The sequence below is a fragment of the Coenobita brevimanus genome, chromosome 11, assembly GCF_032717465.1.
Source record: "Coenobita brevimanus isolate Jiangsu-jjx chromosome 11, ASM3271746v2, whole genome shotgun sequence".
In the NCBI taxonomy this organism is placed as follows: domain Eukaryota; kingdom Metazoa; phylum Arthropoda; class Malacostraca; order Decapoda; family Coenobitidae; genus Coenobita; species Coenobita brevimanus.
In genome coordinates, this window is record NC_136964.1 from 7,771,596 (window position 1) to 7,786,595 (window position 15,000).

Here is a 15,000-nt window from a genome sequence, read left to right on the forward strand (position 1 = left end):
CAGTTTCCCTCTCTTCTTCCCTCCTTCCCTCCCTCCCCCCCTCCCTTTCCCTTCTACAGTTTTCCTCCTTCCTTTATTACAGTTCTCTCTCTCTCTCTCTCTCTCTCTCTCTCTCTCTCGCTTACCTCTCCCTCCTTCCCTAATCTCCTTTCCTCCGTTCCATATCATTCCTCCCTCTCCCTCCTTCCTTCCCTCCCTCCCTCCTTCCTTCCCTCCCTCCCTTCCAGTTTCCCTTTCTTCCTCCCTTTCCCCTCCTCTCCCCCTTCAGCCTTCCTCCCTCTCCGTATCTTCTCTCCCTCTCCCTCCCTTCCTTCCTTCCATCCTCCCCTCCTTCCTTCCATCCATCCTCCCCTCCATCCTTCCTTCTTTCCTTCCTTCCTTCCTTGCTTCCTTCCTTCCTTCTTTCCTTCCTTCTTTCCTTCCTTCCTTCCATCCTTCCTACATATTCTTTTTCTTATCGTCTCCCTTTTTTCCATATTCTCTCTCTCTCTCTCTCTCTGTATGTGTATGTTTGTGTGTGTGTTTTCTATTCCTAGCCTCAAGTCACAGGCAAATTAACAGAGAGAGTGAGAGAGAGAGAGAGAGAGAGAGAGAGGAAAATAGTAAGTTAGATGAGAAAATATACCGGTATGTAACATTTAGGAAAGCAGAGAGAGAGAGAGAGAATGCAATAAGTTAAATAATAAAATAAAATGTAAACTGCATATAGTAAGAGAGAGAGAGAGAGAGGGAGGGAGAGGGAGACCCAGCACGTGGTTCAATAACGTGGTAATGAACAAGATACACGTGACTGGAACAAATTAATCCTGAACAAGTTGTATTGAGTCGCCGCGTACCCTAGAGAGAGAGAGAGAGAGAAATTCTGTACATGTTCTATTGACTCCACACGCACCCCAGAGAGAAAGAGAGAGAGAGAGGGAGAGGGGGGGGGAGAGAGAGAGAGAGAGAGAGAGGGAGGGAGAGAGAGAGAGAGAGAGAGAGAGAGAGAGAGAGAGAGAGGGAGGGAGAGAGAGAGAGAGAGAGAGAGAGAGAGAGAGAGCTAGTACGAGTTGTTGAGTCTCCACGTACCCCAGAGAGAGAGAGAGAGAGAGAGAGAGAGAATTAAAGGAGAAAGATAAAGAGAAGAGGAAAAGAATGAAGGAGAGGAAGGAAAAGAGAAGGAGGTAAGAAGGAGAGGAGGAGAGAAAGGAGGGAAAAAAAGGGAGAGAGAAGGAGGAAGGAGGGAAGGAAAAGAGAAAGACGGAAGGGAAGGAAAGAGGGAAGGAAAGGGAGGAAAGGAGAGGGAGAGAGGTGAGGGAAAGAGGAGAGAAGGGAGGGAAGAAAAGAGAGGAGGAAAAAGAGGAGAGAAGGGAGGGAAGAAAAGAGAGGAGGAAAAAGAGGAGAGAAGGGAGAGAAGAGAAGAGAGGAGGAAAAGGAGAAAGAGAGAGGAAAGAAGAGAAAAGAGAGAGAAAAAAGAGTAGAGTGAGAAAGAGAGGAGAGAGAGAGAATATTGAGAGAGAGTGAGGTGATATTAGGGGAGAGGAAAGGATAGGGTGCGTATAATGAGGTCGTAGAGAAGGAGAGAGAGAGAGAGAGAGAGAGAGAACAGAAATGAGAGGGAAGTGAATTAGGAGTGAAGGAGGGGTTAGAGAGAGAGAGAGAGAGAGAGAGAGAGAGGAATAATGAGTGAGGAAAGAGGGGAGGGAGGGAGGGAGGGGAAGAAAGGGAGGAATAGGGAAGGGAAAGGGAGAAGGGAGGAAAGGAAAAAGGGTGAAGGAAGGAAGGGAGGGAATAAGGATGAAACGAGAGAGTGGAGAGAATAGTGAGGGAGAGGAAAGGGAAGGGTTAGGGATCAGACAAGGGAATGATAAATGAAGAGAGGAGAGGAGGTAAGAGGGGGGAAGTGATGGAGAGGAGAGGAAGGGGAGGAGAGATAGGAGAGGAAAGGGAGGGGTTAGGGATCAGGCAAGGGAGGAGTAAATAAAGTGAGGAGAGGAGGTAAGAGGGGTGAAGTGGTAGAGAGGAGAGAATGGGGTGGGGAGAGAGAGGAAAGGAAGGGGAGGAGAGAGAGGGGAGGAAGGGGAAGAGAGAGAGGAGAGGAAGGGGAGGAGAAAGAGGGGGGAGGAAGGGGAGAGAAAGGAGGGGAGAGGCCGTGGAGGGGAGGGAGGGGAGAAAGATCAATCAGAGGGGAAGGAAGGGAGGAAGAATTGAGTGAAAGGGGAGGAGGGTATAGGGGAGGGAAGGGAGGAGAGAGAGAAGAGGGGAGGGGAGAAGGGATCAGTGAGAAGGGGAAGGGAGGAAGGAGGAAGAGATGAATGGGAGGATGGAAGAGAGAGAGAGAGGACAAAAAGTGAGAGAAAGGAAAGGAAGAAGAATGAAGAGAATAAGAAGAGAGGAAAGGAGTGACAGAAGAGAGGAGGAGGAAAGAGAGAAAAGGAAGGAAGTGGGGGAGAGAGAGAGAGAGAAGAGAGAGAGAGAGAGAGAGAGAGAGGGAAAGGAAGAAGAATGAAGAGAAAAGAGAGAAGAATAAGAGGGGAAGGAAGAGGGGAGAAGAGAGGAAAGGAGATACAAAAGAGAGGAGGAGGAAGAGGAAAGAGGAGAGAGAGAGAGAGATGGGAGGTAGGAAAGAGGGGAGAGAAAGGGAGGAAAGGAAGGAAAGAGGGGAGAGGAAAGAAGGATGAGGTGGAAGAGGGGAGGGTAAGGTAGAACAGACGAATTAGAGGGGAGAGGTTTGGGGGGGGGACAGAGGGTGAAGTGTGTGTGTGTGTGTGTGTGTGTGTGTGTGTGTGTGTGAGAGAAAGAGAGTGTGTGTACGTGGGTGTGGGTGTGTGAGGATGAGGGGAGTGAGTGAGTGAGGTGTGTGTGTGTGTGTGAGAGAGAGAGAGAGAGAGAGAGAGAGAGAGGGAGAGAGAGAGAGAGAGAAAGAGAGAGAGAGAGAGATGGCAGAGGGAGGGGGAGAGGGTGAGGGGTGATAGAGGGAGGGGGAGGGGGAGGGGTGGCAGAGGGAGGGAGAGGGTGAGGGATGGCAGAGGGAGGGTGAGGGTGAGGGGAGAGGGAGAGGGAGAGGATGAGGGGTGACAGAGGGAGGGAGAGGGTGAGGGGTGACAGAGGGAGGGTGAGGGTGAGGAAAGAGAGAGAGAGAGGGGGGGGGGATGAAATGAGGGGAAGAAGAGGGTAATTTGAAGGTATTATTCATCTCCCCTCGGATAACCCTCACTCCCCTCACGGACCCCCACTGATCCATAGATGAGGGGAAGGGCAGACATCCTAACAACTGTCCTGTAGCGATTCATTTTGCACCTAACCCTGACACTCACCTCTTATTTATTTAAACTATTTCGTTATCCAATTTTTTATCAGTATTTATTCAGGTGTAATATACAGAATAAATCGCTAAGGAAAAGGTGTTAGGGAAATCTCCGAAAGCCACATGGAATACAAGCTTAAGGGACACGTAACACCTATTTTCAGCGACTTATTTTGCGTATTAAATCCTGTGGAGTCACATGAAGAGACAGGCTGACGAATGAGGATATAAAGGAGCGTTGTGATGTGGATGTGGATGTGATAGGAAGCGTTATGAGGAACACACTGAGGTGGTTTGGCCATGTGGAGAGGATGGAGGGTGAGAGACTGACGAAGAGAGTGTATGTGAGTGAGGTGGAGGGGGGAAGAGGGAGGGGGAGGCCGAGAATGAGATGGAGGGATGGGGTGGAGAGGTATTTGAGAGAGGGGGGTGTGAGTTGGGAGCAGGGCAGTGAAATGGCGGGGGACAGGGCGACTTGGAGGCGATTTGTTTGTGGCCACCCCAAACGGGATTGAGGCGTCTGGCAATAGATAGATAGATAGACATCCTTATTTAGAGTTTTGAAGGAGTGGTGTGGTGTGGATGTGATAGAAAGCAGTAGGAGAAATACACTGAGGTGATTTGGCCGTGTGGAGAGGATGGGGAGAGTGTATGTGAGTGAGGTAGAAGGGGGGAGCGGGAGGGGGAGGCCGAGGATGAGATGGAGGATGGAGAGAATGACATAAGTACATAGCCAGCATTATCGTAACCTAATTTTCAGCATTTATATGAGGCGGGGAGGTGCTGGATTCGGCTGTATATAATGTAGTTGTTTTTTAATGCAAGGAAGAAGGAAGATAGGAAGCGTTAGGAGAAACACACTGAGGTGGTTTGGCCATGGGAAAGGAGGATGGAGAGACAGACTGACAAATGAGGAAGTGAAGGAGCGTTGTGGTGTGGATGTGGATGTGATAGGAAGCGTTAGGAGAAACACACTGAGGTGGTTTGACTATGTGGAGAGAATGGGGAGAGACTAACGAGGAGAGTGTATGTGAGTGGGGGAGAGGGAGGGGGAATCCGAGGATGAGATGGAGGGAGGGAGAGGCCGAGAATGAGATGCAGGGAGGGAGTGGGAGGGGGAGGCCGAGGATGAGATGGAAGGAGGGAGAGATAGGGGGAGGCCGAGGATGAGATGGAGGGATGGAGTGGAAAGGTATATGAGATAGGAGCGTGTGAGCTGGGGGTAGGGCAGTGAACTGGCGGGGGACAGGGCAACATGGAGGCGATTTGTTTGTGGCCACCCCTAACGGGATTGAGGCGTCTGGCAATGGACGGATGGATTATATAATTCTTCAGTGTTATCTATCTATCTATCTATCTATTGGCAGAGGTCGCAGCAGACATACCATACAAAAAAAAAAAAACTATAATAGACAAAATAAATCGCTTAGGAACTGGTGTTGAGAAATTTGTGCTTTTGGCTGTTGTATAAAGTAATCCCACACCTTGAATATTATATGAAATGTGATGAGCTTTAGTTATGAGGTAGCAGTGAGTCTCCTTGGTTACTAGTCAAATCAGCCCTCCAATCTTTAGTTATGAGGTAGCAATGAGTCTCCTTGGTTGCTAGTCAAATTAACCCTCAAATCTGACTATATTTGGACAGCAGCTGAACTGAAAGGGGTTAGGGATCTTTGTCAGGTAAGAAAAAACGAATAAGTCTCCTTGGTTACTAGTCAAATCAACCCTCCAGTCTTCAGTTATGAGGTAGCAGTGAGTCTCCTTGGTTACTAGTCAAATCAACCCTTCAATCTGACTCCACCTGGCCATCAACTGAGCTGGAAGGGGTTAGGGATCTTTGTCAGGTAAGAAAAACGAATGAGTCTCCTTGGTTACTAGTCAAATTAACCCTTCAGTCAGACTACCTGGCCTTAAACTTTCTTTGTCAGGTAGGAACACACTAAGTCTCCTTGGTTACTAGTCAGATCAACACTTCTTTGCCAGGTAAGAACAAACACACTATAGTAAGGTAGCAACAGGGATGGAAAGATCTGGTTTGTATCGCATCACAAGTTGATTATTCACCATGACGGGTGTGTGTGTGTGTGTGTGTGTGTGTGTGTGTGTGTGTGTGTGTGTGTGTATCTTCTCTGCTCTCCTCTCCTCATATTTTCGTATCCTTTCTTTCTTTCCTCTTCCTCCAAGTGTGTGTGTGTGTGTGTGTGTGTGTGTGTGTGTGTGTGTGTGTGTTTGGTCCCGTGCTATTTTCTTTACCTTCTTTCATTTCCTCTATCTTGGTGTCTGTATGAGAGAGAGAGAGAGAGAGAGAGAGAGAGAATGATGATGTCGGTGGTAGTGGTGGTAGTATCATAACTTTCTGACACCATCTCTCTCTCTCTCTCTCTCTCTCTCTCTCTCACACACACACACACACACACACACACACACACACACACACACACACACACACACACACACTCTCTCTCTCTCTCTCTCTCTCTCTCTAACCATACCTTTTTTTTCCAGGTGAGTTGGTGCCGTGAGAAGGGAGGGACTGAGGTAAGAGTAAGTTGAAAGTCCATAGAGTCGATCTTCATTATATTATCACTGTTCTCTTGACCTCTATGTGTAAAGTTTCCGCCTGTGTTGATTACTGATATTTAACATGAAATTAACAGTAGAATATAATGCTAGTCTATCTTTCTGTCTGTCTATCTGTCTGTCTGTCTATCTATCTATCTATCTATCTATCTATCTGTCTGTCCATCCATCTATCTGTCTGTCTATCTATATCTATCTGTCTGTATCCATCTGTCTCTATCTATCTATCTATCTACCTATTTATCTATGTCTGTCTGTCTGTCTGTCTATCTATCTATCTATCTATCTATCTACAGCCAGACGCCATAATCCCGTAAGGGGTGGCCGTTTGTCTTTGAGTTAGTTGTTTTACGGGGAGGGGCACTAACCCTCCACCAACCCACTTGTTGACACGTAGGGAACACGTATGGGTTGGTTATATGGTTACCACCCAGCGTTGTAAATGGTTTCCTGGCTTACAGGAAGCCATTAGGCTTATCACTCAATGTAAAGCCACCTGAAAAGGAAAGAAGAGTAATAAAAAGTGACAGGAAAGATGGGAGAAATAGGAAGAGAGGAGGACAGACACAGAAAAAGAATGATAAAGGTGAAGGTAGAAGTAGGCAGCACTACATCAGGTGAGTGGACGATGGTGAGAAATACGAAGAGAGGAGCGCAGACACAGAAAAAGAATGATAAAGGTGAAGGTTGAAGTAGGCAGCACTACATCAAGTGAGTGGATGATGGTGAGAAATAGGAAGAGAGGAGGGCAGACACAGAAAAAGAATGATAAAGGTGAAGGAAGAAGTAGGCAGGACTACATCAAGTGAGTGGATGATATTCGCCACCACCTATCAGTCACGATATTAATTAAAAGATATAGGGCTGTATTTCGCCTTATTCTCTCATTGAGTGAAGGGATGGTGGCTTTAGAAGGACTGATATCACCGCCACGTTTAAATGATTATAAACATAACCCCGTCTCTGGTGTTTTATTGACTTTAGCGAGACAAAGTGGAAGGTGGTGGCGAGCATCATCCACTCACTTGATGTAGTATTGCCCGCTTCTTCCTTCACCTTTATCAGTCTTTTTCTGTGTCTGTCCTCCTCTCTTCCTGTTTCTCACCATCATCCACTCACTTAATGTAGTGCTGCCTACTTCTTCCTTCACCTTTATCAGTCTTTTCCGTCTTCATCTCTTCCTATTTCTTATCATCATCCACTCACTTGATTTAGTGCTTCCTACTTCTTCCTTCACCTTTATCATTCTTTTTCTGTATCTGTTCTCCTTTATTCCTATTTCTCACCATCATCCACTCACTTGATGTAGTGCTGTCTACTTCCTTCACCTTTATCATTCTTTTTCTGTGTCTGTCCTCCTCTCTTCCTATTTCTCCCATCTTTCCTGTCACTTTTTATTACTCTTCTTTCCTTTTCAGGTGGCTTTACAGTGAGTGACAAGCCTAATGGTTTCCTGTAAGCCAGGAAACCATGTACAACGCTGGGTGGTAACTATATAACAACCTATACGTGCTGCCTACGTATCAACAAATGGGTTGGAGGAGGGTCAGTGCCCCTCCCCGTAAAACAACTAACTCAAAGGCAAACGGCCACCCCTTATCGGAGCATGGCATCTGGTTGTAGACGGATACGTAGATAGATAGTAAGATTGATAGATAGATGGTTACACATATAAAGGTTGAGTAGAAGTATGGTGGTAGTTGTAGTACTAGAAATAGTAGTAGTATGGTGGTGGTTGTAGTAGTAATAGTAGTAGTATTGTAGTAGTAGTCGTACAGTAGTAGTAGCAGCAGCAGCAATCCCAGGTTCATCTGAATGTGCACCCAGTGGACAGCAGACTGAAATTGCCCTTAATCTGCAATCCACAATCCTCGTTTTTTGGGGGGAGGGGGGATTAAGGGATGTTCATAGCCGGGCAGTCCCAGCACCCAGCCATACCAGTGCCACCACGTGAAGGCGTCCCTCTCCAGCAATAAATAAATGAAGAAATTATACATGAAAAATACTTTGTGATGAGGTCAGGTGCCATAGGTGAAAGTGGGGGTGGTTGACCGTAGAGTTTCTTCCCCTTTAAACAGTTCTATAAGCGGATGCGGTCTCATTTCTCTCTCTCTCTCTCTCTCTCTCTCTCTCTCTCTCTCTCTCCCCTACACAGCTGTCCCCAAATACCTCCTTGTTCTTAATTACTCTCAACAACCTTCGTACAGCAACCTTATACTTGTGTGTGTGTGTGTGTGTGTGTGTGTGTGTGTGTGTGTGTGTATTTCCGTGCTCCCGCATTCTTCCAGTTCCCTTCTTTCCTTTCTACCACCCCACTTCCTCCTCTTACGTATGAGGGAGGTAGCAATAAGTCCCCACACCTACACATTCCACCACTTGGTCACCCACGCCAGTCGCCATTACTTAGGCCAGAACCAACCACAAACCACACACCACTCGGTCACCACTACGGTACCACACACAGACACACACACACAGACACACACACACACACACACACACACACACACACACACACACACACACACACACACACACACACACACACACACACACACACACACACACACACACACACACACACACACACACACACACACACTGTCATCATCTCGGTCACTGGTAATTCAGTTGGAGAGGTGGAGGTAAAGGGGGAAAGGGTTGGAGAGATGTAGAGAAAAGGGGGGCAGGGATGGAGAGAAAAGGAGGGAGGGAAGGAGAGATGGAGAGAAGGAGACAGTTGGGACATGGAAGGAGGGATGGAGAGAAGGGAGGAAGGGAAGGAGGGAGGGAAAGAAATAATGGTAACAGGAGAGGGAGGGAAAGAGAAGAGGGAGCAGGATGGGGGGAGAGAGAGGAGTACTAAGAGGAGCATAGTCAGTTTGTCTCATAGCGGCCTACTGTCAACACGTCCCCTCTCTCTCACTCGCCCTCCGAACCACTGCCATCTCAACCTTACGTTTGTTTACAAAGGCAGACCTCAGAACCGCTTGTATTTTGAATTTACCAACCTGTGTATCTGTACCGTATAGTGATTTTACTGAATCGAAGTGTATATTGACTATTGAACCTCGTACCATATTAATTTTACTGAATTGTTACGCTTCTCAAGAACTACATCAACTTATACTTACGTGTGTTTACAAAGGCAGACCTCAGAACCGCTTGTGCTTTGAATTTCCCGACCTGTGTATCTAAGTGTATCCTATAGTGACTTTACTGAATCGAAGTGTATATTGACTATTGAACCTCGTACCATATTTATTTTACTGAATTGTTACGTTTCCTGAGCACTTCTCCTCCTCCTCCTCCTCCTCCTCCTCCTTCTCGTGACCTCTGTCGTTTTATATCGCTTCGTAGGTCCTTCTCTTCTTCCCCCTGATCCTCTTCTCTTGTCTTGCTCACACTTCACTTCTACTTTCTTACTTTGTCTTTTTTTTATATGTTTATGTACTGTCTTTCTTGCTGTTGTCTTTTCTTCCATCATTGTGTTAAGGATATTTTTGCAAACTTCATTATTCACCCTGTTTCTTCCTCATCCCCATATAGTCCCAGTATTGTCCTAATCCCCCCATCTTCCTCGGGTCAACTCTGCCATTCGTCCATTCCTGTCACCGTTACTACCGATGCTGTCAACTTCTCCCTTTGCTCTTCATAGTTGTTGCATTCAGTGATTAGGTGCTCTGTTATTTCCTTTATCCCCTCACAAAAGTTGCAGTTCTTGTCCTGTTCCTCTCTATTTCTGCCATTATTATTATTATTATTATTATTATTATTATTAGGCTGTTATTAGTAACTACTACTACTACTACTGCTTCTGCTGCTGCGACGACGACGACGACTGCTGCTACTACTACTACTACTACTACTACTACTACTACTACTACTGCTACTACTACCACTGCCACTGTTGTTGTTTTGTTGTGGCCCCAGGTTCATCTAAAACAAAAACCCTGTGGACTGCAGGCTGAAGGTGCCCTCATCCTGCAATCCGAAATTCACTGGGAGGATAGGGAAGGAGTTGAAGAATATCTGTAAAACCAGGCAGTGGAACCACCAATTTGTATCAGTGCCACCACGTGAAGGCATCTAAAGCACCAGGGATAAGTCGTCGGATGGCAGGGGTTACGTACGTGCCTAGAATATCAGGAAAAGGACGAAAATATGGGCCAGCTTAAGGTGAAAGGACGAACGGGAAAATTCGTCTCAGTTACTTCACGTGTCAAGAATGAGAGCAGTGGAAATGAGTTGTTTGAGAGGAGCATGTGGAGTTATGTGGAGAGACAGACTGACAAATGAGGAAGTGAAGGAGCGTTGTGGTGTGGATGTGGATGTGACAGGAAGCGTTAGGAGAAACACACTGAGGTGGTTTGGCCATGTGGAGAGGATGGAGAGACAGACTGACAAATGAGGAAGTGAAGGAGCGTTGTGGTGTGGATGTGGATGTGATGGGAAGCGTTAGGAGAAACACACTGAGGTGGTTTGGCCATGTGGAGAGGATGGAGAGCGAGAGACTAACTAGGAGAGTGTATGAGTGAGGTGGAGGGGGGAGAGGGAGGGGGAGACCGACGAAGGGGTGAAGGGATGGAGTGGAGAGATATATGAGGGAGGGGGCGTGGGATGGGGGAAGGTCAGCGAAGAAACAGGGGACAGGGCGACATGGAGGCGATTTTTTTGTGGCCACCCCTTACGGGATTAAGTCTTTGGCTGTAGAGGGATAGATAGATAGACAGACAGACAGATAGATAGATAAATTGTAAGCGCTTGGAATCCGTGTTATTTTGTGGACGTAAGTTATACGTCACGTAGCGGATGTCCGATGTCGGTGTTGGAAAGCAGGAGAGAGAGAGAGAGAGAGAGAGAGCAGAATAGGCACCTTCAGCCCGAAGAGGTACAATTGGATGTGATTCGGAGGATTTAAGTACCGTGTAGAACCGCTGGAGATGGACGCCTTCACGTGGTGACACTGATATGATTGGGTGTGTGGAGCTGCCTGGTTATGTGTGATGTGTGGAGTTGCGTGGTTATGTGTGGAGTTGTGTGGGTGTGTGTGGAGTTGCGTGGTTATGTGTGGAGTTGTAGGGTTAGGTGTGGAGTTGTGTGGTTATACAAACGTCCCCATATCCCCTCCCTATTCCCCGATAGGTGGATGGTAGACTGCAAGAATTGTGCAACTTCAGCCTGCATTTCATTGGGTTAAGTCCAGATGAGCCTGTGGATGCAACTACTACTACTACTACTACTACTACTACTACTACTACTAATAGCGAGCGATGTTTGCTGATTTTACTCTCAATTAAGTTTGGAAATGTCCACCCCGTCCCAACCAGACCATCACGCTCAGCAGAATCTAATAACTCTCCTCCTATGTGAAGTAGAGTTGCAATTCATTCTGCCTGTGATATATTTGTTCAGTGTATTTTCTTATCAACAAAAGCACACTCGTAAAGGCGTAGGAACCCGTTGGATTATCGAGTTTGCCATGGGAGTGTTTGGCTGTGATCGGTGAGCGCCTTAATTACCAAATCTGTCTGTCTGTCTATCTGTTTGTCTGTATATCTATCTATCTATAGCCCGATGCCCTAATGCCGCAAAGGGTGGCCGCAGACAAAATGCCACCAAGTTGCTCTGTCACCCACGATTTGACTGCCCTCCCCCCAACTCACTTCCCCCTCCCCCATGTACCTCTCAGCTCCATCCCTCCACCTTATCCTCGGTCGCCCCCTCCCTTTCCCTCCCTCCACCTCACCTACATACACCCTCTTAGTCAGTCTTTCATTCTCCATTCTCTCCAGATGTCCAAACCAACTCATTGTATTACCAAACCACATCAAGAATTATTTTCCGTCATAACGCTATTTTTTGGCATGAACTGTAGTATATCTATCTATCTATCTGTTGCCAGACACCATAGTCCCGTAAAGGGTGCCATTTGACACTGAGTTAGTTGTTTTACAGGAAGGGGCACCGACCCTCCACCAACCCACTTGTTGACACGTAGGAAGCACGTATGGTTTGGTTATATGGTTACCACCCAGCGTTGTAAATGGTTTCTTGGCTTACAGGTAACCATTTGGCTTGTCACTCAATGTAAAGCCACCTGTAAAGGAAAGAAAAGCAATAAGAAGTGACAGGAAAGATAGGAGAAATAGGAAGAGAGGAGGGCAGGCACAGAAAAAGAATGATAAAAGCTAAGGAAGTAGGCTTTTATCATTCATTTTCTGTGCCTGTCAGAGGAAAATTGTGATAATAAGGCGCTCGCTCGCTCGTCACGTGCTCACTACCTTCCCTTTACTGGTTATCATCGTGCATAATCGTAAGTTATTGCCGGGTATGCGAGCGAAGGTGCCAAGATAAGACACACAGAAGGACGGGGGTTGGGGCATATGAAGGGCGTGTGGCAACCGGTGTGTGTGTGTGTGTGTATCTAGGCATCTGTGGTGAGGCTTCTGGCACACACAGGCACCCCGCAGTCATACCACATCAACCACAGTCATACCACACGCACCGCAGTCATACCACACACACCACAGCAACAACCACAGTCATATCACACCGCAGTTATACCACACACATCGTCACTACATATACCGTTGTGCGCAGAGTGGTAGTAAGAGACAGGAAAGTATTCCACAGTCATACCACACGCACCGCAGTTATACCACACACACCACACACACCGCAGTTATACCACACACACCGCAGTTATACCACACACACCGTCACTACATAAACCGTCTGTGCTCAAGTTGGTAGTGAGGAACAGCAAGGCGTTTCGAAGCGGGTCGACTTGTGTTTGAAAGACCGTGAGACGTATCCTAAACTGAATATAAGAGTCTGGAAGAAGCAAGGGATAGGGAGGAAAATAGTCACAGTGAAAGGAGGAATAGTATGCAGATCAGAAAGAAAAAACTCGCACTAACATGACTATTGGTACTATTTCTAACCCCTAACAGGACTACTGGTACTATCTCTAACCCCTAACAGGACTACTGGTACTATCTCTAACCCCTAACAGGACTACTGGTACTATCTCTAACCCTTTCAGTACGAGGCGACCAAAAACTGAATACTGTCATCCGAAATCGTCAGAAATTTGAGAAGGAAAAAAATATATATGGGATAATTTTGTTTTTTTATTTCGTGGTGATATTAGTAAAAAAAAGTGATTATTAAAATTGAAAAGACCTTACTGCTATGATATATGCCCTTGTGACATTTTGGGTGTAAGATTAGACTCGTGAAGGAAGAAAGTGTGGTATAGTGTGGCGTTGTAGTGGTGAAGGAGTGTGGTGTAGTGTACTGTGGCGTTGTAGTGGTGAAGGAAGGGAGTGTGGTATAGTGGTGTGTGGCGTTGTCGTGGTGAAGGAGTGTGGGGTAGTGTAGTGTGGCGTTGTTGTGGTGAAGGAGTGTGGTGTAGTGTAGTGTGGCGTTGTGGTGAAGGAGTGTGGTGTAGTGTAGTGTGGCGTTGTAGTGGTGAAGGAAAGGAGTGTGGTGTGGCGTTGTTGTTGTGAACGAGTGTGGTGTAGTGTAGTGTGGCGTTGTAGTGGTGAAGGAGTGTGGTGTAGTGTAGTGTGGCGTTGTTGTGGTGAAGGAAGGGAGTGTGGTGTAGTGTAGTGTGGCGTTGTTGTTGTGAAGGAGGAGTGTGCTATAGTGGTGTGTGGCGTTGTAGTGGTGAAGGAAAGGAGTGTAGTGTGGCGTTGTAGTGGTGAAGGAGTGTGGTGTAGTGTACTGTGGCGTTGTAGTAGTGAAGGAAGGGAGTGTGGTATAGTGGTGTGTGGCGTTGTAGTGGTGAAGGAAAGGAGTGTAGTGTGGCGTTGTAGTGGTGAAGGAGGAGTGTGGTATAGTGGTGTGTGGCGTTGTAGTGGTGAAGGAAAGGAGTGTAGTGTGGCGTTGTAGTGGTGAAGGAGGAGTGTGGTATAGTGGTGTGGTGGTGTAGTGGTGTATTTCAACAAGGTATACACAACCTTCGTCATGCCGGAACCCAGACCAGCCTTCAATGGAGAATGGTGAGTTGAAAAATACTCTACTGAATATATCATTTTTTACGTTACTTATCATTTTTACTTTACCGACTTATCCTTACTTTACTCACTTCATCCTTTTACTTTACTTATTATTTTTACCTTACCGACTTATCCTTCTTACTTTACTGACTTCATTCCTTTTTACTTTATTCTGATGTACACCAGACTATGGAAGGGTTAAGGGTAATGCAAGGATGGAAGGATTCGAATTTGAGAGTAGTGTATAAAGGTCAAGGTCAAATAATTCCCCTACAATAAAGCTTTGGTTATTTAGACTAATTTTGGTGGAAGGGTTCAGGGTCAGCCAAGAGTGAAGAGAATGGCTTTTGAAAACAGGTCAGAGGTCACGGTCACTAGGCAGTTTTCATCCCATGTAAATTGAATATAGAGGAAGGGTTGGTGATCAGGCAAGTCTCTCTCTCTCTCTCTCTCTCTCTCTCTCTCTCTCTCTCTCTCTCTCTCTCTCTATGCTACCAATAGTTTACCATAGTGAATAAACAAATCCAATAGATTTCTCTCTCTCTCTCTCTCTCTCTCTCTCTCTCTCTCTCTCTCTCTCTCTCTCTCTCTCTCTCTCTCTACCATACCCTAACCTCATTAATAATACCAGACCGCTATGCTCTATAATACCAGCTAAGTATATATATGGACTTATGGTGTTATGGTGGTGGTATAGAGGCTTGTGATATTTAGAAAGGATATACCAGATTAAATTTATAGGCCTAGAAATGGTTGTGGGTAATTACTCTGCTAATTGGTGTAAGGGAGAGTAATTAGCTCTCTCTCTCTCTCTCTCTCTCTCTCTCTCTCTCTCTCCATGCCTAATGAGTCATGGAGGATATGAGTAGATGAATGATGGGGGTGTGTTGTTGTTATTATTATTATTATTGTTATTATTATTATTATTGTTGTTAATATTATTATTATTATTAGTAGTAGTAGCAGCAGCAGCAGCAGCAGCAGCATTATTATTATTATTATTATTTTTGTTATTATGATTATTATTATTATTATTATTATTATTATTATTATTATTATTACTACTACTACTACTACTACTACTACTACTGCTAGTTCTACTACTGTTGCTCTCTTTGACATATATGT

The 15,000-nt window shown here is 46.0% G+C and overlaps 1 protein-coding gene across 4 annotated transcripts in view; it reads left to right on the plus strand.

Annotated features, from left to right (window-relative positions):
* The window catches only part of Crk (Crk proto-oncogene, adaptor protein), a 116,795-nt gene that overhangs the window by 81,216 nt on the left and 20,579 nt on the right, over positions 1-15,000 (plus strand). The window contains exons 1-2 of one of the 4 annotated variants that reach the window (XM_080281310.1): positions 13,304-13,702; positions 13,745-13,875. The exons of 1 other annotated variant lie outside the window; for it this stretch is intronic. In XM_080281310.1, coding sequence (XP_080137436.1) covers positions 13,841-13,875 — 35 coding nt within the window. In that variant the 5' untranslated portion in view covers positions 13,304-13,702; positions 13,745-13,840. Of the gene's footprint in view, positions 1-13,303; positions 13,876-15,000 lie in introns of those variants that run through there. 2 more of the 4 variants (XM_080281305.1, XM_080281301.1) reach the window with 2 other exon arrangements.